The 24,283-nt window shown below is 47.6% G+C and overlaps 1 protein-coding gene across 2 annotated transcripts in view; it reads left to right on the top strand.

The window, feature by feature from the left end:
• Nucleotides 1-18,948, top strand: part of LOC119378983 (uncharacterized) — an 85,528-nt gene extending 66,580 nt beyond the window's left edge. For both annotated transcript variants that reach the window (XM_037648106.2, XM_037648105.2), the window contains 5 exons: nt 8,800-9,062; nt 9,776-9,839; nt 13,789-13,921; nt 15,468-15,586; nt 16,111-18,948. In XM_037648106.2, coding sequence (XP_037504034.1) covers nt 8,800-9,062; nt 9,776-9,839; nt 13,789-13,921; nt 15,468-15,586; nt 16,111-16,254 — 723 coding nt within the window. In that variant the 3' untranslated portion in view covers nt 16,255-18,948. The remainder of the gene's footprint in view (nt 1-8,799; nt 9,063-9,775; nt 9,840-13,788; nt 13,922-15,467; nt 15,587-16,110) is intronic.
• Nucleotides 18,949-24,283: the final 5,335 nt, after the last annotated feature.

The raw sequence follows: 24,283 nt of genomic DNA, 5'->3' as shown, positions 1-24,283 counted from the left end.
TAATTCCAGAAATGCAGCTCGATATAACTGCAGCTTACATAAATTGCGCTTGTTCCGTGTAGCAGAGTTACGCATGGTCCTTGAACCCAGTTCCAAGGACCGCTTCCTCTGCACCAAAAGGCAACATAAAAGCTGCTGAGCTGCATGCTTCACTTCTCTGTTTGAGCAACAGAATCCGCCAGCAAGCCTGCAAGAAGCGGTTTCTTGCATATATACTATATACGCGCGTTCTGATTCTGATTAGCGTGCGTTCGTGACGTAAATTACGAGCGCTGAAGCATCTATAGTTCGCAAAGTGTAGCGAACTCTCCAATATTTGGTTGCGTGAGCACTCAAAGCTCGTGCTTCATTCCCATGAAGTCATGCGAGACGCTTAACGCGCATACATCGTGTATGTAGCGAAGGCAGGCCTGACATAGTATCGGGTTCATTGCACCGGATGATCTGTTCTGACGAAGGGCGCAGCCTCCGCTCTGGGAATGGAGCGGTCGCCTTTTGCAGCTCGTAAATAGTGCTGTTGTCTCTGCGCCTCAAGATGCTCGCCGTCTAGAGTTGCGCCGCTCGAGCTGAGACGGCGACTGCATCGTGCTGAGCGGGCTGTGATTATTATTTTTTTTTTTTGAGGACGGAAAATAAACAATTGAGCGCTACTGTTCGCCATGTCGTCTGATTTACCTCGTTCTCGCCCTTTGACCAGCACACAAAATTAACCGACCGGCGACAAAAATTGTCCAGGCGATTGAGAGATCTGACCCGCCGCGGTAGCCCCACACTGTAAGCAAAAAAAAGCCGAGATGGGAGTAAATAGACTTGTCCTCTAGCGCACGCCCCGGTGGGGGTTTTATATACTCCGTCCAGGCGGAGTAAAACATTTACCCCCCTCAAGGACGGAGGTTTTGGATGGACTAAGGGGAGTATTTATTTACATCCATCGGGGAGCTTTTCCAGGTAAGTGTGGGAGTAAATTTTTATAACCATCGAAAAAAAAAAATGCTTTTCGCTGTCGCACCATGCGCCAGAGAATATTTAATTAGCATCGAAGCACGCAAAGTCGATCACACGTACACAAACATGCACACAATGTTTGCAAAGTAATACAACACTCACCCTGACAACCACTCGCCACTCGCGCTTCACAACCAAACTCTAGTCACCGGGTATATATAGGCACCACATCTTGACCTCCAATGTAGCTCGGATGGGACACTCCTTTACCGCGTAGTTAAGCACCAAACATTCATGGCGTACGTGTAAATTTGCGGTGGGCTTATAGATACTACTGAGGTACACCTGTCTTTTACTATAAACCCGCCCAACATTCAACGCCTTTTTAATTAGCGAATTTTGATTATCAGCGGGCACTCTCTCGCATGGGATGTATCCGCCTTAGCAGTACTGTGCGTGAGTCTGTAAAATGCACCTAATCGTACACGAACCACGAGCGGCCGTGCACGAACCTTTCAGCGGCACACATTCAGCAACACCGGCGTAGAACCACGCCGCCCCGCCGGTATACCGCGTTGTTGCCGACGGCGTCGCTAGGCCTCTCGCAGGAGTACGGCACGGCTATACGACGAACGACAGCTCGCGATCACAAAATGCTTGCTGCTGTGCAGTTTTCGTCGCCGTTATTTTACACACACAATAAAAAAACAGGTGTCCGCTATCCGCGTTAAGCTACGGAGCGATGCACTCACAACGAACGAGACGGCTCGCAGACGCGGTTCCTGTTGCTCGCAGTGCAGCGGCGGCCGCATGTTGGTTCAATCTATCTCGTATCGGCGCTCGCCTTCTCTCTATACGTTTGACAACGGTGGTTGCATGGCACAAAGAGACAATTTAAACTTACTCATTCCAGCAGCTTTTATTTTCTGTGAAACATATTCTTTGCTTCGCCATGGCGAGACCGGTGTGGCTGTGCGAGTTCGCTACGCGCCGCCGGCTAGGGTACCGACGACGTAGCGAAGCCTTCTTACCGCTTAGAAGTTGCAGCCGGTGAAACATCGGTTCGGTGACACTCCGAGAAGCAAGCGTTGCCGGTGGTCGGGGCGAGCGCGTCGCCGGCGCAGCTCTCCCACCGGCCGCCGGCCGGCTTGATGCCGACGACGTCGACGACGTAGCGAAGCCTACTTCTTACTGCTTCGAAGTTTTAGCCGGTGAAACTCCAGAAAGAACCCGCTGACGATCGCAACAGCTTACTTTTGTTACCGATGAAATTATTCTTCGCGCTTCTTCGTAACTCGGCACGTTGAAGCGAGGTATCCGTGGCGTGTCGGAGGCTTGCACTATGTGTTCGCGGTCGGACGCTGGCGCGAGTTGAACTTGTCTCTGACCAGAACGGTTCAGTGGAGAAAATAGTCCTACACGTCTACACAAACCAACCGGCCGTTGCATATCCTCGCTGCAAATCGTCGCTGCAAACAGATGCCCATACACACACGCACATTCACACACGCACGCACATCACGACCAAAAATGGTTTCTAAAACTCCCATAGGGAGTTTCTAACCGTGACACGCACGTCACGACCAAAAATACTTTTTAAACCTCCCATAGGGAGTTTCTAACCACGTGATCTAAAACTCCGTGGGGAGTTTAACAAGGTCATGTCGTTCATAAACTCCCTCATTAAGCAAGGGGCGTTTTACGACGACATGTGCCGACTTCACTCCGCTACCACGGAGTAAATGATTGGGGCATGGGGGTTTTAGGGGCTCATATGCTGGAAAAGCTCCCATCTCGGCTAATTTTTGTTTACAGTGCACTGGCCATGGTGCCATAGTTCGTGGCTGCTGAGCTCTAGGTTGTGCGTTCTATCCTATAGTCGTTCTTAAGATCCCAGAAATGAATCTTTAAAGGGACACTAAAGAGAAACAATGAATTTGTTTAGATTGATAAAGTGTGCTCGGAGAACTCTTGTGTAGTTTATTTCACCACCATAGGTTTATTATTAGAGGAGAAAACCAAGTTCAAAGTTTCAATCTTAAATTTCGCGCCGAACTTTGTAATTCGTGACGTAAAAGACTTCAAAGGGCATTTAACGTATTTTGGCGCCACTTGCTCGACGAAATTTCCACAAACTCGTTATGTCAAGTCTCTGGCCCCCTCAGAGGACAATGTACTTCGATTTAACCGACTAGGAACTATACGTAGGCCAAAGCAGGCGCCGTCAAAAATATGTGACGTCACGGCAAATGGTGCGGGAATTCCAAGGTGGCGTCGCCACCTGTATTTTCTTTTTGCGCGTTTTCTCGCTTATTAAGCGTCTTCGCGCAGAAAGCGTGGTGTTTTTGGTATCGTGGAAGACTACTTTACTAATGCGAGAAAAATCATTTTGCTCTTTAGTGTCCCTTTAATAATGTCGAGGAATTTTCACGCAGCATCTGCTGGCTTTTTAGTGCGGTACACGGTGTCATGTGCACGCACGTAGGCAAAGGGGGGGGGCTGCCCCCCCCCCCGAAATTCGTCCAGCCTTCTATGTGCCTGGGCAACTTTTTTTTCTTTTTGCCGTGGAAATACTTTCTTTCGAACATTTAGGCTTTGGGCCCCCCCCCAAAAAAAAATCCTGGCTACGTGCCTGGTCATGTGCATAACAAATGCCATGGGTCGGTCACTGTGGGTTCACATTTATTTTGTGACAAACGGTACAAAGGGAGACGAGAATGGCGAAGAAGAAAACGACGGCGAGCGCTTATGCACAGCCTTATGCACCGTGAAGTTTTGGAGCACTCCATGAAGTACACGGACGCAGAGCGCTGCCACGTTTTGTCCGTATTGCCCAATGCGTCGACTGCTGCCTGCATTGGCGAGAGGCGGTGTGTGTGTGTGTGTGTGTGTGAGAGAGAGAGAGAGAGAGAGATAAAGGCTGTGAAGAGGCTAAACTTTTAGACGCGTTTCTTTGAAGCGCGTTCTCTTGTCTCGTTGCTCGCGACTGGCATTAAAAGTGGCTCTTGGGAAACGAGTCCTCCGGTTGCGACAACAGGCGCGTCCTTGCGACGAAGGGTTAAAGAGCACCAAGGTCGGCGTCGTGTCTTCAACGGTTGAAGGAGGAGAAGGAGAAAGCGCTGGAGGAGGAGCAGGGCTCCTCTCCTCCGGAGCTGCATGCGACGTCCGTGACGTCGGGAGTGCAGAGTCCGCGCAGGATTATCATGGCGTCACGGCTGAGCGCGTGCGGGCCAATTACAAAAGCTCGCAACAAAGGGAAGAAGCGTCGTCGTCCTCTGGCTCGGTCTGGCGAGAGTGCGCGCATGCCAACGGCCAGTTTAGGGGGGCCCTTTCCGACGGAGCCCGAGCGGCGCGACGAGCCCTCGGCACCTGTGTAACGTCGCCGTCGCAACGCCACTCTTTTGTCGTTGGCGGCACGAATAATCGCCGCCGTCGGACTTCCAGACCCCTCTGTCTTCAACGGTCGTCTCGGACACGGTGTGCCTTAATGCGCTCAAGCGACGAGGCCTGCAGTCGCGTATCGTCTACGCCGCGCTGCCTGGAATGCGGCAATTATTTCCGGCCTTAATGAAAAATTTGCGTGCTCGCGTGCTTGCATGCGTGTCCTAATGCGTGCGCTAGCGTGGCAGTCGCGATGCGTCTTTTTCTGCCTCTCACGTAACGTTTCCTTAAATGTGCCTTTTTCCCTCCACCCTCCTCGTTGTGATGCTCATGTTCGCTAATCGTGTGATGTACTGTTGCGAGCGTATAGGCACGCGTACTCAATGTTCTGTAGAACAGAGCGGAGCTATTGGAATATTGCTCCCGAAGCTGCGGAGACAAGGCATATAGTACGCAAATTAAAACATAGTAATCGAGCTGATAGTGATCTCTGTATGAGGTGGAGAGAAAAACGTGTCCGTTGTTATCGCCGCGAACATGCCAGACGAGCTTGATTCGTGAAAGCCTTTCTGATCGGTTGAAGCACTTGGCTGCCCCTGACACATGGCGTTTCTGTAGTTTCTCTGCAAGGTGCACACGCGCCAAGGGGTTCACGGGAACGTTCACCATCATCGTCTAACGTCGCTCTCCCCCTTCCGTCGCCCTTTCGCGGAGGGGTTCGTCTCAAAAAGACCGGCATTCCGTCGCGCGAGCTGGCTCCCGGGAACCGCGGGCAGGCCGGGGGAATTCCTCAGCACGGCTCATTAGCGGCCGTGGCTTGGGACAATGGTCGCCGTGGATGCACGCGTTCCCGGAGGAACGAGGCCCGACGTGTCGTCGCCGGAGGCCCTATCTGGAGGCCCGATCTGGCGGGACGCGCCGTTTGCGAAGACGCGGAAGCCGCGGACGACTGACCGTCCACCGCGCACCATTGTGGGCTCGTTTTGTCGCGCTTTGTAAATGCGCGATTGTCTTCGTTAGCTGATGCGGGAAGAACAGGTCATCGAGAACGTGTCTTATGAATTTGCAAGTGCCGCTGACGGCGACCCACATTGCGGGCACGCGCCGCCGCTTGCCATGGGAGGGCCTCGGCCGCGCAGTGGGCGCGTATATCTGGAGGCAGGACGCGCGCGGTTGCCCCAAGGAAGCGACGCGCACTGTCGGACGAGCCACGGCCCGCGCTGCTCTCGAAAAACCGCTTCGAAATTTCACAACCTCCGGCCGGGATCCATTCGTCCATCCGGAGAAGCACAGTGCGCTCTTGGCTGGGGTCCTTTGTACCTGGCGCGCCTGGTCATTATGCGGTGGCGTTACATAATGTCGCGGCTTAACCAAGGCGCCACAAAAGCTGCTCCGGAGCGCTGCCGCCATCGCGAGGACTGCGCAGCCCGTTCTCGTCGGTGCTCTCGGTGCGCATCGTAACAATTTCTCACACGTAATGAATGCGTCGGCTCTGTTCCGGCTGAAGGGGTCGCCAGCGAAAAGTTTTCGGTGTTTCGAAACGCCGCTTCTATGCGCTAAGTAGACCGGGCCATTTTCGCCTCTCCGTTTTGTGCACGAACTAGAAGTATCGTTCGCTTTTGACAAAGCTCGTGCGCAAGCAACTAGCAATGAGAGAAAGCCGCGAGACGGGCAAATTGTTGCAGCGCAAGACTTGGCAGCGCTGCCCATTGGAAGGCTGACAAATGCGACGCCTCCCGTGGCTGGCCGTCGATTCAGGATTGTGACGAAGTGACAAAACACGTGAAACGCATTGGAACAAAACGTTTCGCGGTAATCACTTCTTGTTTTACTTACTATAGAGCACCACGGTATTGATTTCGGGTACAAACTCTGGACTTCACACCAGAAGTCTGTGTTCGTGCTGAAGTGTCTTGTCACGGTACCTAATGTGCAGGGGCGTAGCCAGAAATTTTTTTCGGGGGGGGGGGGGGGGGGGTTCAACCATACTTTATGTATGTTCGTGCGTGCGTTTGTAGGTGCGCCTGTATATATACGCAAGCAAAACTGAAAAATTTCGGGGGGGGTTTGAACCCCCCCCCCCCCTGGCTACGCCCCTGCTAATATGTGTGCACAAGAACGTGAATCACTTTCGAAACATGCGCATCCGTTTCATTCGGCAACCTTCCGTTTACAACCGCTAAAATTAACAAACAGCAAGCTTTGCCGCACATTGCAAGACTTCGTAGTTTCTGCTATCGCTGACCGTGCTTTCCATTCACTGAGTCACGCTTTGTTCCGTAGACAATACGATTTTTTCGGGTATACCTTCCATTCCTGCGCTGCAAGGAGCTCTACTATCGTAGAGAGCGCATGTGTACTTTCACTTGCGTTTTCCTGCTCTTTCGAGAGAAGTGTATAGGAAGGTCGTCAAGCGCGGGGACTCCTCGATCGATTTAGGCCCGGGAGGGGGACAAGCCCACATCCGCTAAGGCGTTGCTCCTCTGAAAACACGACCGGGGGCAACGCTTCCTTGACGGCGGTTGCTTCGCTCGCAACGAGCCAGCCGACACTGCCGTGGGGGGCGGCGCACTCCGCGAGCAGCCCATCGCTGAAAGGTTCATCTGCAGCGGGCGTCCGCCTCGACGCACTGGGTGCGGTATTGTAGCACGGCCGCCGCCGATACGTGCATGAGCTCCTTAGAATGCGGGTCGCGCGCGGATTCCCCATTTCCGCCTATTGTCCCTCTATATTCCGCACATATCCAAATGTTTCATTTCGCAAATCTCTCCGCGACTCATACTTGCACTGCAGCTCTACCGTTGATGTTGGGAGGCGTGGTGCCTTCAGACTCGGCGCTGGTTGGAACGACTGGCGATACTGCTGAACGAATATCCGCGCCGCTATTCACCGAGTGTCACGCGGTAGCGTATGCACTTTGAAAACTAAGGGGAAAGGCGCTATCGTCCGCATGCATTCCAGGTTTTCTGTGCACCTACGTATTATCGTGTGACCGCAAAGTCATTTTACGTTTCGTATCAACGGCACTCTTCAGTGTCGTTAGCTTTCACGGATTTAAAATCGCCGTGCTTTCTTATACTATATACGAGGGCCTTCTGCGCAGTCTGCTGAAAGGTCCAACTCCTTTCATCATCCATTCAACGCACCTCAAGCCCGCTCTTGCGCGGTGCCGTCGAGGAAAACCCGTGTCTCTCCGTCATAATACCACCGCTGGCACTTTTCATTACGAGCTGCATGCTGTTGCATTAGTCCGAGCACTGGCAAAAGAGAGGGGCGTCACAGCGCGGTGGCCACAGTTGCGTGCGAGCCGCGGAGAGAGCATCTCTGGTTCGCTGATTCCTTACTTCACGCGGTGGAACAGTGGCCGCTGTCCTCTCCTCACGCAAGATGGAGAGCGGGCGGGCCACCGTCGCGGACGTCCTTGTGCCATCGGTCTGGACACGGACCGCAGCGTCTGGGTCCGTGCTCGCGCGCCTGTTCACCCGTTCGCTGTCCGGAAGCGACTGGCGTGCCAAGGGCTCCTCGAAGCAGCAGCTGCGCGTCCCTCCACGCGCCCTTCCGTGACCAAGAAACACAGTCGAAAAGCGGCTGGCCATCGCCCAGCCGCAAGCGATGGGACGCCCGGGCCAATTTTGGAAATTCCGTGCTCGCGTGTCCCCCCCCCCCTCCCCTGACTGCGCTTCATTCGAGTGCGGCTCGCGCTCTCGTTTATTTGCGGTGCCAGGCGCGAGCTTGCGGCGTCAATCTTCACCCTCGGTGAGAACCGGCAGCTGCTCTCGGAGGCATGCAAGACTGTTGCTGCGTGCGGGCAGACCGAGTGAACAAGTTCAAGGTTGCGATTTCTGAGCGGACTTCGAGACGGTGTTTACATACGCAAGGTCGTCCACTTTTAATGGACACGGCTACACTATATGAAAAGGGGTCGATGTGACGCTTTAAAGATGAGTGTCTGCAAGCATTAATTGAAAATTTAACTTGTACCGAGCGCTTGAATAATTAGCGATAAGGTGTTTCTTCATTAGGCATCCATACCTTGAGATAATTATAATATGGAGGAACATAATCTCTCAAATATTATAATCAGAGCAACATTTCTTTTTCCATGCCTGAAAGAAAGCCAGCAAAACAGGAAAAAGGGCCGTCGGCTATATTCAGGGCGGCCTACAAATTTCTCATTGACCCACTTGATGTGATTGTACTACTTGGATTAATTAATTACTAAATATATAATTTGGTGAAATAAAGAAACAGTCTGACTTGCTCTGACTGACGGCAAAGAGCATCACCCCAAATTGTGCTGCCCACTTACACGTATTTTTAAAAAATATTTTGCAAGCTTCGGTACAATGAAATAAAACAAGAGAAAGACTAATGAACTGACTTGAGTTTATGAAGATGTCGACGCGCAGTTAGTTAACGTTCATTATTACAGTAGAGCCCTGACCATCTGGTGTGCCCTCCTTGTATGCGCAGACAATGGTGAAGGTGTACGCGCGTGTGCTCTGCGCTGACATGGAGTACAAGACGCTGAGCATCGACGCGAACGCCTCCAGCTCCGACGTGGTGCGGCTGCTGCTGAGCAAGTTCAAGATGAAGCACCGGGACCCGAATCTTTTCTACCTCACCATGGAGGTGTGGGTGCGCAAAACGGGCATCCCCATTCGAACCATCATGGTTCTGGACGACGAGGCGCGGCCTGTGGAGCTGCAGTCGTGTCACCCCAAGGGCGATTCCAAGTAAGCTTCGCTCTACGCGGCGAATCTCTTGATTGCGCAGACAAATTTTAAACATAAAAACACCGATAGAACTCCTACTAAATGTATATAAAATGGTCGCTGTGGACATCATTCCCGCGGCTTGTTCTGCTCATTTAATTTACCGATTGCAGTAAGTGCCGGAAGAAAATTCCATGATCTGAGTTCTTTATTCTCCGACTATAATAACGACACATTATGAGTCTAGAAACGCTGATGCTTCGTTGTTCCTACCAGTGATCTCACGAATGGCGTAGCCACAGTCAGAATAGAGGGCCGCTCTTCTACCCAAAGGTGTCTCCGCACTGATATAAAAGACTGCAACCGGGTTACCATGGCATTCGTAATCCCACTTTGCTGTAGAAAAAAAGTTTTTTTTTTTTTTTAGAAGGGGTTTCGTAAGCATGACTGATCGTTGCTTCAAGACTGATGTAAAAAAAATCATTCGCTTTAGTCACGAATTTCCAAAACGTAGTCGAATCACTACTGAAATCTCCTTTAGGCAGCGTAAGAGATTAACCAAGTGCGCTAGATCTTGAATGGCATGTAACATAACCGCCGTTAAGTTGGCCGTAGAATAATCTGATGTGCTGAATTGGAAAATATTTTGGAGTCGTCGCAGATCATTGTGCTCGAGCGTTTTATGAATTCTAAAAATTTTTCTTGTTGCCCCTGTTCTTTCAAACCTGTTTCAGATTTCTCCTTCAAATGAGGCGAGGAGGCCTGGTCAAAGTTTACGACAGCTGTTTAATGGCAGGTGTAAGTATCTGGGTATGCTAACTTTGTGATGACAGGGCAAACTCACCCGCGTTAAAGTAATGCTTTTTGAAAAAGTTGAGATGATTCAGTGCGTGGCTTTCTTTTTTTTTTTTTAATGGAGGCGTGTTATCATAAATATCGAATACAGGATCTTGAGACATCAATAATAAGTGTGACGCAAGCTCGTATAGGCAGAACACTCGAACAAAGAGAGGGACAACGTTTTGAAATGCCGTCACCATGAGCTGCTGACGCAGCGCTTTTTTTGGCGGTATAACAAATTAATAACCAAGTACTAATTGCTGCGGCCGATTCGTGAGCGTCAACATGGTCTCATCTATGCGATCGATGTCTTACAGGTGCGTTGAAATCGTGTTACCACGTGCTGTTTGTTTCATTTCTGAGGTGCCTGCGGTGAAACGAAACTATAGTGGTGTAGCGCTTTAGTTCATGGATTTCGCTTTCCGGTTGCGGTCCGCCTGGGTGATACAGTGGTTACGGTGCTCGGCTGCTGACCCGAAGGTCGCGGGTTCCATCCCGGCCGCGGCGGTGGCATTTCAATTCAGGCGAAATGCTAGAGACCCGTGTACTGTGCGATGTCAGTCCGCGTTAAAGAACACCAGGTGGTAGAAATTTTCGGAGCCCTCCACTGCGGCGTGCCTTGTAATCATATTGTGATTATGGCGCACGAAACCCCAGATATCATTATTATTTCCGGTTGCGCACCTGACGGACAGTTCGAAACGCAGTATCGCGTCTCGTCGGTTGCGTTCGCGTCGGTGGCGTGCGGCGAAGAGCGCACGCTTGGCCGGTGACTTTCCCCCGTCCCTTTCGTTTAGCGCAGCGGGCGATTTATTGTATGTTAAGAGTTCGATTTTACTCCGCTTGGCGCACTGATGTGAAGAGCACTCCTAGTGCATTGTTCCTGCTTGTGTGAAAGCACTGCACGATGGAGTTACATATGCAGAATCAAGTTTCGTTTCCCCCGTATGTCTGTCATATGCCACGTGCATCGGTCATGTATGGCTTCTGTGCTCCTCAGCGCTGCCTAGCTGCCACATACAGCGCAGAATGTTTAAATGAGGCTCATACAACGTTTGAATTTCATTTTATTCATTTTATTAGTTTTTGGAAACGCTGTCAGAACATTTTTTTTTAAAAAACGTACCTTTCGTTTTGCAGTGCCGTCGCTTGGAGGTTTTGTGTTTGTTTATTCTTTCCCAGGCGGGAGAGCATGACCTTGACTTAGGAAATGAGCGGTTGCGCAGACGGGTGCAACGTTACTAGAACAAACTCAGTTTAAAAGCTCCGCCGGAGAGGCGGTCCGCGTGGCGGTCGTGAGAACTAGTGGCGCTGCAGTCACGTCTAGCTCCCGCGGCTGGCGCTTGTTGTGATCGGCGCCGGCGATGTACGAGCGCACGTGGGTTACAGCGTCGTCTGCGCTTTGTTAGCTCGTCATTTTTGCGACTGTTCTTGACCGGGCTTAGCGTCTTGTACGAAGTGATGTACGAAGCGTAACGAGGGCGAACAGATTCACAGTGCGGTATGCCGACTTGCTTTGCGCCGGGCTGCAAGAGCGGCTACCGCAACGACGACTCCGCTTCATATACTTCTTCGGACCTCCAAAAGACCCTACGCCATTCAAGCTTCGCATCGCAAAGATAGAAAGCTTACTGCGAAATGCGGGGTCTGTGACGTTTATTTTGAGAGTGACGACATTGTAAAGCACTATCGTCGTGTCGTTGCGAGACAAGAGGTTTTGATCCCACGTGGAAAGTGGGAACTCGCGCCCGGTGCCGTGCCGCGCTTGTTCCCAGCACTTCCACCCCACATTTCAAAGCCAAAATGTTCGGGGTTTTGGCGCAAATCCTCCCCAAAACGCACGGCGTCCCGCGAAAGCCCCGTGTCCAGTTTGGAGGAGCTGCCAGAAATAGAACAACAAAACGAAAGGCAGGCGATTACCTATATACGCTACCGAGACTGAGAGTTGCATCACACTGACATTCGATCAGTTGTCAGCTGTCGCCATGCCTTCAAAGCAGTGGATTTTCGAGATATTTTACGACGAGGTATCCAACAAGATGTGCGGAATATTTTACACTCGCCGGCTCGGGAACGGGCTGCTCAGCGCAAAAATTTGACACGGTACACATAGAAAAGACGAGGACCAGCGCTGGTTCTCGTCTTTTCTAGCTGTACCGTGTCAAATCTTTTGCGCTGAGCAGTTTAATAATGTAATACCAACTAGCCCAATCCCACACTTTGCTTCGGGAACGGAGACTTACTTGTGCAAAAGATAATTGTAGTTGACGAGCAGTTTAACTGCGTAGTGAACGGCTACAGCACGAAACGCAAACGGCTGTCGTACAGTGTAAGTGCTGCGGGCATGGAACATCTGCTCGGTGAAGTTGAAAAACTGAAGTTGAATACTGACGACTGTGACAGAGTACGCGCGAATAACTGCTCGGTGCTCACATCACGGCCGAGCTGTTCGAATTGTGTAAGGCACCGTAGAAGGATGCGACGTAGAAAGATGAGACACCGGAAATACAACTATCGCTGAAAAAATTGCTCAGAGACGACATCTATTCGATGTAATCGCACACTGAGATTTCATTTACGGAGTTCTCGTAAAATTTTCCGATTTTGGGTCAGTATCCCTTTAACCGTCGCGAAAACGTGTCTTGTAAACATTGCAGAGCATTGGCAATGTTTTTCGAAAACAATTTTTTCAATAAATTGTAGAAACACGAGTACTGTTTTTCTAGAACGTTTTTGTATCTCGAGTAAGTACGCTTCTTTGTACACTATAAAGGCTTTTACAAACGTGTTGGGTTGTTCTTGGTCTACATAAGACGGCAGCGGCTAAAATTGTGGTGGTAGTTATAAAAATTACGCTGAAAACCCTCATTCACTTAGAAACTCTTATGCCTGGAAGTTAAGCGCAATGTAGACAGCTCAAATATTGTCACAGGGTCGTGACGTCGACGAAGGCAGCAGTCAGCAGGTCCGAGTTGAAACTCTTTATTCGGCCGAACTTGTGGCCGAGAAACTCAAAGTCAAACTACAGCAATACACTGAAAGCGGCGAACAGAGCGTCGACCGTCGATCAAGTGACAAGCGGTCAAGGGCGTCGGATTTTATACAGGCGCTATCGAACTTTCCAGCGATATCGCTGGTGGCGGCGTTATCTCTCGACAAAGCTGGAACATTCGCGTGCAGCGCGCAATCTTACCAAAACGATCTACGATCACGAAGCTTCTCGAACACTGCTTCGCGGACAGCGTCGGGCGCTGATAACCGTCCTTACTGGTCAAACCCGAATACATCAAAATAAAACAAGAAGTGGGCGTGCCAATATAGACCGAACATCGATTCTTAGCCAATCAATGAACAACGCACGCGGGCCAATGCATACAGACGACCTTATGCATATCCACCTAAGCATCCACCTAACTAATACAATAAGAAAGTTGCCGCGCAGTTGCCGCGAGCAACTGCGCGGTGCACCGCAGCGTTATGCCGTGGCAGCAGACGACGCGCCGATAGTGGAGCAAGACGGAACTGCAGCGCCGCTAGTTCTCGCGACCGCCGTTCGGACCACCCTCCTCCGCTGGCGGAGATACGGAGCTTTGAAACTGAGTTTGTTCTAGTAACGTTGGACGGGTGCTGCCTCGCGTTATTTATCTTACGCTGGGTATCCTGTGGTGGCGGCAGATTTATCTTTTTGGCGGAGGAGGGGGAGGGGCATACGAGCCACATCTTTGCTACGCCTCTCTAGTTCTGACGTTATTTTAGTTACTAAGCAAAACGTATAGCCAAAAGTAGTTATGTTCTCTTTTTCATCATTCAGAATATCCAGTTTATATAGCTATAGGTGAACGCGTTTTTGAACATGGCTGCGTGTTCTCATGACGTCATTTTCTCTCTCATTCCCACGTGCCATTAGTCCCTGTACAAGAGCCTGCTGGTATCAGAACGGACGACAGCGGAAGAAGTGGTTCAGCTTGTCCTTCACTGCTACAACTCCAGTGACCGAGGATCCAAGTACTCTCTCTACGAAGTGTGCCCCATCAAAAATTGTAAGCATTCGACACTTCGTGCACTGCGTATGTCGGCCAGCTTCTTTCAAAGATCTTTTCTCCTTCTTCTATTTTTTTTTTCTGAACTTTTTAAAAATTGCTGTCAGATCTTGCATTCCGCATATCACATCCTGGGCAGTTTTGCATGGACATTAATCAGAATAACTTTCGTACTCGGAAAGGACAGAATATTCTATTGCGGTTTCTGCGCGAATCCTTGTCGTTGCGTCGGCTTTGCAGTGAACTTGTATTCAGTTTGTCACGTCGCCCTACTGAGCACTTTATCAAATTTCATGGTGAAGCCAATAAATATAATTCCAGGGCAGCTAGTCTTCGTGCGCCATTGAAGGACAGCGTGCAGCGGCATGGTGGAATTTTGAACGTTGAGCAACAGGAGTTCCGAAGTTTCGCTTAGGAACGTATTTACGAATGATTTCAGCCAATAAGTTATCACTTCTGTTTCTCACGTTACGTTTTACACGCTGCATCTGGTAAAAATGTAAAATCTTAGAATTTCTCCTGCGAAGCTACCGTCTTCGTGCTGCAAGTTCAGGGACGGCGCCAGCGGGGCCCGCACGCCCAAAAATTTTTTGTCTGCACCCCCACCACTCCCCGAGAACAAACATAGTCAAAGCACAACAGTTTCCCGCCTTTATCTGCTCATTAAAAAGAGCGTGGCACCAGGAGCGTAGCCGGGAGGGGGGGTTCAACCCCCCTCCGAAATTTTTCAATTTTGATGGCGTATATATACACGCACATATACAAACGCACGCATAAACATGCACAAAGTATGGTTGAACCCCCCCCCCCCCTGAGAAAAATTTCTGGCTACGCCCCTGCGTGGCACTGTACGTACATGTAATCTAGAGTTACTGTATATGCTACCTTTAGGTCCTAAAGGTAGCATATACAGTAACTCTAATGTAATCTTAGGCTGCGCTGGGATTTGTGTTAAAAGCACAGGCTGTTGTCAGTTTTTAAGTGTCGAAACAATTTTTTGTTGTCTAGCTCTGGAATTTTTAAAATATTCTGACTGTTAGTGCCGTGCCGTGAAGCCCGCCTGCGCTAGTATCGTGGGTAGGCGCACGCGCACGTTGTAGCTTCCTGTTTTAGTATCTTATGCTACTTCATCGGAGCAGAACACTTTATCAGCTCATATGCAGGAGCGCAAGGAAACTCGCCGGCTACAGTTGGTCAATCGCAGTATGTGCCTAAATTTGTTGACTAGAATAATTTATGAAGTGTAGGTAATTAATGGCTAATTAGCATGATTCCATCATTTATCGACGTCTGCCGCACCTGATAGTTTACTTTTGACGACATGTTCTTTTTTCCTGGGAAACCTGACTGTAAGACTTTCTGGCAGTCTTCAGAAAAACACCCTGTACGTGCACTTACCTTCAAGGTTTACTCCTCTATAATGAAGGAGCGCATCATGTCGTATTAATTAGGTGGTGGAATGCAAAGCATGCCTTGATTTTCTTCTCTTGATTTATGGTTTTCATTCTGTCCTCAATCAAACTTGCGTATCTATTTTTTGATGCAGATGAAAGAGCGCTCCACTCAAATGAGCTTCCCCTGAGGATCCAACAGAACTGGCCATCTCCAGAGCATTTTGCCTTCCACCTCAGACGGAATCAGGAGGGCATACATCAGAAACGCCAGGTTAGCTCCAACTGTTATTCTCGAGCCTTATGACTGACACCAAGATGGTTTCCCTTCTTTCGTTTTTGTTATACTGCATGTGAGGCCTGATTTGGGCTAGTTAGTTCATGGCTATCAATAATCACAAAAATGAAAAGAAAGAGAGAGAAGCAAAGGAAAAGGATTCTGCTAAAGATTCAGCAGCAGTTGCTTTACGACTTAATGACCAAATGCTAATTCTTTTTTTCTTTTTTGCCCGGCATTTTTTCAGTTACATTTTCTTGGCATGCTTACAGCACTTTCCAGGAAGCCATATTCTTAGTCAAAACTAAAGCGTGCTGTGCTGTTAAAAGTAAATGGCTAGTATTGTTGTAATAAATATGCAAATTATTTCTTAATGCATTTAACTATATGTAATGTATGTTGAAGTTGAGAACAAATATATGGGAAAGAATTTGAAGGAAGGCTTCAAGAAATGACCATTTGCATTTTGCTGGTGTTATTTCATAAAATTGTATGTTGAAATGCCTTTGTATTCACTGCAGCTACCTTGGACATGCCAAACAGACATGACTGGTCATCTCAACTTTCGCCTCAACGTTTCAAGGAATGAGTTAAGTCCGGCAGCTATTCATTCGCCTACATTGAAGCCATCGTACAACAACTACGAGAACTGCTTTTACATCTGAAATTCAGTAGTGTGGTGTATCGTCATGAGAAAAGCGAAATGCATGCTCGTTGGAACGTGGTGACCCACATGAGATGTGTGGAAGCAGCAAATGTCACGTGCTTTTTCACCAAATGTGTGCTTTGGCCAACATTGTTGATTCTGTTGAAATGTGCACAAGAAATCATTTCACATATGTAGTCTATGGCACCTGTCCGCAAGTCCAAAAGGCATGGCAGACATTATTTCTGTACCAACCTGTCTGTGTCCATCATGCTGCAGAGAGAGAGCATTGAATATTCTCATCTTCCACGACTCTAATAAGTGCACATTCTTTGAGGTGCAAGATTTTTGTACTGAATGCTATGTGTAGGCACAAGGGCTGTCTCACGTGTAAATCGGTTCCAAAACTTAAAACTGTGCTTCCTGAATATGTTTGGAGGGAGAGTGGGACCACTGTTGTCGGTGGTTTTCTTCATCATAGCAGTACAGCATTCTTTTTCATTGTGCAGATTGAAATGTAGATGTGTGCAATTAATTCTCTGACGGCATGGTCTGCTGTTTGAAGATGTTCATTTTGCTTGTATAATATCATTGACCAAAGACCTATGCAAAGCACTCTGGTAAAAGGTTACATTTAATGGTTCAGTGGCAGGTTGCTCAGTGTAACAGTGAAAAGAATTGTCATTCGTACTTTACAAGTTTTCACAAACAAGTAAATAGGAACATCTCTGGCTGCCACATGGCCACATTGACATATATGCCAGTGAATGATGCATCTCCAGAAATGTTTGCTCACGATTGCCAGAGCATATATATATATATATATATATATATAGTTTTTATCACATTCATGTAATATATCACACAGTGTCTTGATGGCTTTGTAGATAAAAGAAAATTGCAAATAAGGGTCACACATTACTCAATCCACAGGTCATCATGCATGTCATCAGTGCCTAACATACTAGTCATGCAAGAAAGCGATAATAATGATGACTTGACACAGTGTGAATTTCAGCACTTTGTAACATGCTGTTGTATTTGCTTTTCAACAGATTTTGTTTCAGCAGGTGCCAGAATGGCGCTCTCAGAAAAGGGTTTGAATATGCGTATTTTCTTTCGCTGTGGTTGTTTACTTGCAGGTAATTGTATGCTTGTGAGCTACAGTTGTCAAATGTTTATTACAGAACCTAAAAACATCAAAAAGCAGGAATTAGAAGGCTTCCTGCTTTTATACAAATTAGCTTTTCATGTAAAGTAGCTGTGATTTCTTATTTTCTTATTACCATTTGTATTTGGCTTGGACATTTAGTAAAACACAAGAAATAATGAAGTCCTTGATAATTTCTTGTGAAAATTTGTGTCCCATGTACTGCTATGGCACTGCTTCAGTTGTCTGTACTTCACAGGATGGCATTGCCTTGTATTTTCTAAACAAGTCGCAAACCCATAAAAGTAACCACTCTTCCTTATCACAAAAGTCTCCAAAGCTACTTGACAATGGGAAATGGGACGCCTTTTAATAACTTTCATTAATGAAAATTGTTGTACTACCCTCCATCAAACAGAGATGAAGAACAATGTTTTATTATTAAAATAACCAGCCCAAGCTTCACTGTAAAGCATTTGACTATGGGGAGCACTCTTGATCTATTTCATCCGAATATTGATAGTCGTATACATGTATGCAGTTTTCACGTTAGCGAGCTGTGAGGCTCAAGGTAACTATTCCGGTGTTCTTTACATTTGTTTTTTCTGCATCTGTGATTTTGGAAGCAAAAAGTTCAATAAGCATGGGCTCTTCATTCTAAAGTCAGACCTCACTCAAGCTTTGAGCATGCAAGCAAACTGGCCCTTTGAACTCTGTTATCTGGCATATCAGCGAAGTTTGGCCACACAGCAATTAATTGCCTGCATACTTTTAGCTCAATTTGCGTATGTTGTTACAGTATCCATATGCCAATTCACTGTCCAAGCAGTGCATGCCTTTAAGGCATGTAAAAAAAGAAAGCTGCAGCATTTCACATTATCAAATTTCTGCATATATGTACACACTATGTTTACACTTGAGTTTGGACCTTCTGACAGTTTGCTTCGATTATGACGGAAAAAATATCAATTTTTTGCATTTGACTCATTAAGAACGTGCGTGCATATGCAGCAGCCGCTCTAGGGCCTTGCAGTTTCTCATACAGTGTGTATTGCCTGCTACCGCAAAATATGTGTAATATGCTGTAAGGTGCTTGTGCATATGTGGATGAAACGCAATGCTGTAATTATATTGTTGTGTATTGTGTTTAGGTTTCATATGCAAGGATGCCATATCAATGACCTTTACAGCAATTGAAATAACCACTTCTTGATGTCTTGCAATTGCAAAAGCCATGGCACATTTATTCCGGACACAGTTATCTGCATTTGCTACCCTAGATCCCAGCCCTGCACACAGGGGCCTAAGTGATCTTGATTTGTTTGTTGCATTGATGGCATTTTTGATATTGACGGTGTTTTCACGAGTCGTTACACTTTACTCATCTGATTTTGTACAGGGAAGGAATGTGAAGTACGAAGCTGAATATATATTGCAATGTTCTATTTAATTCTATTTTTGAGGCACATTACAATGACCAAAGCAGAGTATAGACTATTTTATTTCTGTACATACATATTATTGTAAAATACAGCAACAATAAAATTATTGTTTCTATGAAAATGGCATGACTTTGTTCTGTGTCTCTGCAGTGTGCCGCACTTACTTGAAAATGAGAGCAAAGAGTTCTGCGGAATCCGGCAAGGTGGCGGAGAGGTTATATGAAAGGGATCATTGACAACCACCGGTTTCACAAACGGGTGGTTGTCAAAATCTCTTTCACAAGACATTAGAAGCCTGTATCACGTTCAAGTCTAAAGCAAAAAAGCAGAATGCATACAAAAATAGCTCGAGTTTCAGGGCACAGCAAGACCACCGGGATCTGTGGAAATCTGGTGAATTATGTGCAAAATACAGCTTAGCATGCTCAAGTAACGAGATGTCTCAGCGACTTTTTTATCAAGTGCCACCGGCGCTGCTTGCTGTTACCTATTGCTATCACTGTCACTCGATCGTTTTCATCTTTCTTGGCAGGCACTGTTACTCTCAGTTCGAATTTCCAGAGCTTGCAAATAGGCCAACCCGTGTTGGAGCGTTCATTCACGTAGAAAGATGGAAATTTGGTGAGCTTCAGGGGTGTGTGCAGCCAGCACTTTATTTCAGGGTCTGGGGAAGAGGAAACTAGTGTGTGCATGTGTGCGTGTCGCGCACATACACGCACTGACGGAGTCGTCGTCTTTGCCATCCATGTTCCTGCGTGCCGCCTCACAATAACGGACGTTCGTCCATGACATTGATGGACCCATGAAATAGCGTCTACCCAACCACGCACCGGGAGAAGAACCGAGAGCCATGCGGCTTACTCGATCATGAGAGCCATATACTACCTTGCAGGCGGCGCGTTGTAAAGCTTTAACGCCTTTTTTCTGCGCAGGGGTGCCAGTGTAGCTACAGGGTACAAATGTATGGTACGTACAGCTCCTTGAAATCCCTGAACACCATGGAATTGAGAAAGAAGAATTCAAGTTCCCGGGCCCCGAAACTCCTTGAAAATGAACGCGCTCCTTGAATTTCTTGAAAATCGGTGCCGGCCTCTTGTGCGCAACCGCGAGCGGTTGGGAGTTGGATGGGCACAATTCGAGAAGTGCGAGAAGCAGAAAGTGCGACGATAAGGCAATCTGTATACAATGATGCCATTTTAATGCAGCCAGAGCGGCCGTGGCAGCCCCCCGGAGCAATCGGAGCTGACAAGATGGCGAATTTGATAGTGTCCGGAATAACCCCGTACCTGTGCACTTTGCTTGTCTGCAACCGGACGACTGCAAAGCTTTGCCGAGTGTAAATTGACGTTAAGCATCATGCAGCCAACATAGACTTATCTGCCTTCCTTTTGAATTATAGCCCCGAAGGCAGCCCCGCTCTCTATTTTCGAATATTATATCTCTTATTTTTAATCAACTTGTAGTCTGCGATGCTGTAAATTAAGAGCAGTGGTGGGTTGCTCAGTATCCAAATAACAAAAAAAAGATGAAGCTTTCAGGACGGCATGCAAGGCACTGATGCAGCGAGTATCTGGAGGAAGGCAAAAAGTGGGAATGAAATCCACCGTAAAAAGAAAAAAAAATCAGTTTCGCCGCAAGGGTGAAGCAATGAATGCGATAGCAACAAATTGGAATGTTCTACGAAGTAAGGCTAGCAGCTAAGCCTTTTGGATTCGATCTCGCGAAACTCTAGAAAACGCTGGTGTGAGGGAATACGGCCGCTAGCGAAGCGGCTTTCGTGGTGTCTGTCGCCCCAACGCGAAGTAAGCGGAGAGAGTACAGCACGTACAAGGGTGTACGAGCCGTTTGATAATGTCTGTCGAGATAGCACGCGCGCGACCGCTCCCCTATGATCAAAGTTCGCACGGTTGCTGTTCAAGCGACGCAGCCTTGCCCCCTCCCCCATCAACGGCGGCCCTTCATGATCCTTCGCCCGATGAAAGACGAGGACGAACGGGCGTTTCCTCTCTGCTTAAAGGGCCCCTAAACGTTAAAACCACATCCGCTAATTTTTGAACATTTCAAGCAACCGCGCGCATCGAATTCAGAATGCCGTCACGATCAACAATGCCAAACGCGGCAGCGCTACGATCGAGCCGCGAGCGCCCCACCAAATTCCAAGAAACAATCCTCCTCTCCGGGCCTTTTGGCAGTGTTCAGCCCCTCAGTATTCACGTGACGCGGTGGCATCAGAAGGGGCTGGTCAGATGAAATACATGTGCCTTATATGCTCATTTTATTCCCGAAAAATAAGTGACAATTAAATTCTACTGTTTGGCCCTGGTTTCCACTGCTGGCCATCTTTACTACTGAATAAATCCAGCTGACAGGCGAAATTCGCTTTAGGAACCAGCCCGACGCTGCTGGACAGGACGGCAAGAGCACTACGTGCACGGCTCGCCTGTCTGCCTGGATCCAACGCCGCCTCCGAAGCTTATTCATAGGGTTCAGGAGGAAAAACGTAAGAAGATGCATCCTCCCTCATACCTACGTAGCTGTGGCACTTGAATACGCAAGAGTACAGCTGAGCCTCCTATTCTCTTTCGGCGTTCTGCGACAGGGCTGGGCAAAGATACTTTGAAATTGTATCGCGATACAATACAAGATATTCAGGCAAGAAGTAATTGAGATACAGATACAAGATACAACACTGATTGTATCCGATACGATACACTTCGATACATTCGCAGATTTCTTATATACCTATATAATGTAGCACTAAACGCCTATCAGGGGCGTAGCCAAGGGGGGGGGGGGGTTGGGGGGTTCAAAACCCCCCCGAAATTTTTCAATTTTGCTTGCGTATATATACACGCACACATACAAAAGCACGCACGAACACACATAAAGTATGGTTGAACCCCCCCCCCCCCCCGAAAAAAATTTCTGGCTACGCCCCTGACGCCTATGCACAAAAATGTTCGCTTGAAAATTTACTAAGTGCGACCATGCAGTTTTGTTTCATTTGAATAAAATGTCTGTCAGTATCTCAAAAGTTTCGTATTTCTTGCTCAACGTATATATTAGCTTCATCCCGAAACAACTTATTGGCGTTGCGTTAGCTGCTTAACATGACAGCTCTCTATACATTTCGCTGATCCTTTCACAAGAACTTTGTAATCCACCTCGCAATGGTGCAAGTACCCTCGTGGAGTTCTACACTGGCCGTAAACGTATTACGGTTTTCGCAGTACCGGATCAGCGGACAGGTGTACATCAGCAAGAACGCTGGTAGTGACATTCATTGCGACGCATCGTGTTTACGCAAAGGATATAAAACTGAAATGACCGTTATATTCACTTATCTGCTGACGTAAAGCGTTCGTTAGCGACGTACTCAGTAATGCACAGTCTTTTAAATTTTTTTTTCTTCCACGAGAGAGTATGTACAGCCCAGAAACGTCTTAGACGTACTGCACAAAGCGCCGCAGGACACCACCGATATTCACATTATATTGCCACTTATATTTCCGAATACCTGGCGATTAGTAAGAGTAAAAGCCTTTTAGGGAAGCCTAAAAAAGAAAATCCAATATATCTAAGCAAAATAGAAAGCCGGTTCCGTATCAAACACGGGGAATAAGTATAGAAACACGATGCAGGCGGTTCCCCCAAGGGCTAATAACAATTGCTGCATTTTACGTCCCAACGCCACGATATGATTGAGAGAGACAGTGGGGGGCCCCGGAAATTTCGACCACCCGGGGTTCTAAAACCTATGCACACGGGCCTCTAGCATTTTGTCTCCATCGAAATGCGTCTGCAGTTACCTTCAGGTCAGCAGTCAAGCACCATAACCACTAGCCCAGCGTTGCGGGTAACCGCCAATAGCCATAACAATTAACCATTTAAAGAGCACAGAAAGTTCAGTGCCTATGGAAAATAGCGTAAAACGGTTCGTTGGGATGCTCGTGAGAAGAACGGAGCATTTGGTATAACAATCTTTCCCGAATTTCTTTGCTAACATGTTTCAGATGGCTCCTAATAATTTACGAATTATTATAATGCAAACTAAATTTCGCTATTTTACTATAGTAAGCAGACTTTTTGTTATTGTATACTCAAGACACGAGCAGATTATTATATATTTGTTCTCAACATCGCCTTGACATAACAGTAAACTCAAGTGGAATATAAGTATGCAAACACCAGCAGAAACGACGCAGACAGTTAAAAGTAAGAATAAATCAGAGCTTAACCCTTTGAGGGTCGAATTTTTTCGCGAAATCCAGTCCAAAAATGTGGAATTTTTCATTGCTGAAATAAATTCTTCAGACGATTTTATTTCAGAAAAAAAATTGTCTAAAATTTTTTTTCATGACCGTAAAGTGACAAAAAAAATATTTTTGTTGTTACATACACATGGTTTATTCGTAGTAAAATCAATCAAAATCCTCAAAGGAAAAACTGAACAGTTTTTTATAAATAAAAAGTATGCATTGTATTAAACAGCTCACAGACATACAAAAATAAGAGCACCAGAGTACTTTTCCGCGGTTAAAAATGTTCGTGCTCTAACACTAAAAACTTTTCAGCGTGTGATAGTCTTTGAAGCATGGCTCGCCGCGCACGCTTTTCAGATGTCGCTCCTTGACCGTCATCGGAGTCTGAACTCGTCAGAAACTCCTCGTCTGACAGAGTGAAATCCAATGAATCAGATTCTGATTCGGCACTTGGGGAATAGTCCGCATCGGAAAAATCGCTGCTCGACTGACCGGCAGCAGAGCAACCGGCGCGCTTCCAAAGCGTAAGCGAACTGCGTCAGTGAGTGCACGGAAGAAAACTCTATGGTTGTGCGCCCGTCCGGAAAGCAAAACGAGTGAAAAAGCTACAGTAATCCTTCGTCTTATCGCCAACAAGATAGTTAGTTTTTCCGAGACTCCTAAACAGGAAACGCAAACACGGCGGCGTCATTTGTGTAATTTAACGCCGCACGGAAACAGATGTAATGGCGCACCAGGGAGCAATAAACGAGAGAGTAACAAGCGGTCACCCTTTGAGAGATTAGAAACCAAACAACCATCAGCTTTGCGGGCGCAAGAAGCGAAAACCACCCGAAGGACGAAACCGAAACCAGCCGGACAGCGTCACCGCATTGTTGGAAAGGGAAAAAAAAAAGGAGACGGAGAGACATCGGCGCACGGAGGTGCATCGGCGCATTAAAAAAATTTCACGTATTCCCGAAGCGCGGCAGCACATTTCAAGCAAGAGAAATGATCGAAGAAGGCGCGCGTTTGAAACCAACCACTCCGCGGGCGCGCTCGGGTGCGGCGCGCCATTTTGCGAAGCATAAAAAAAGCAACAATGGAGAGACATCGTCGAATGAAAAAAATTCCACGTATTCCCGAAGTGTGGCAGCACAGGCCAAACAAGAGAAATGATCGAAAAAGGCACGCGTTTTAAAAATAAGCGCTATG

Source organism: Rhipicephalus sanguineus, chromosome 1 (assembly GCF_013339695.2).
Source record: "Rhipicephalus sanguineus isolate Rsan-2018 chromosome 1, BIME_Rsan_1.4, whole genome shotgun sequence".
In the NCBI taxonomy this organism is placed as follows: Eukaryota; Metazoa; Arthropoda; class Arachnida; order Ixodida; family Ixodidae; genus Rhipicephalus; species Rhipicephalus sanguineus.
Note: the sequence above shows the minus strand (reverse complement) of the source record. Positions and strands in the feature narration are given on the sequence as shown.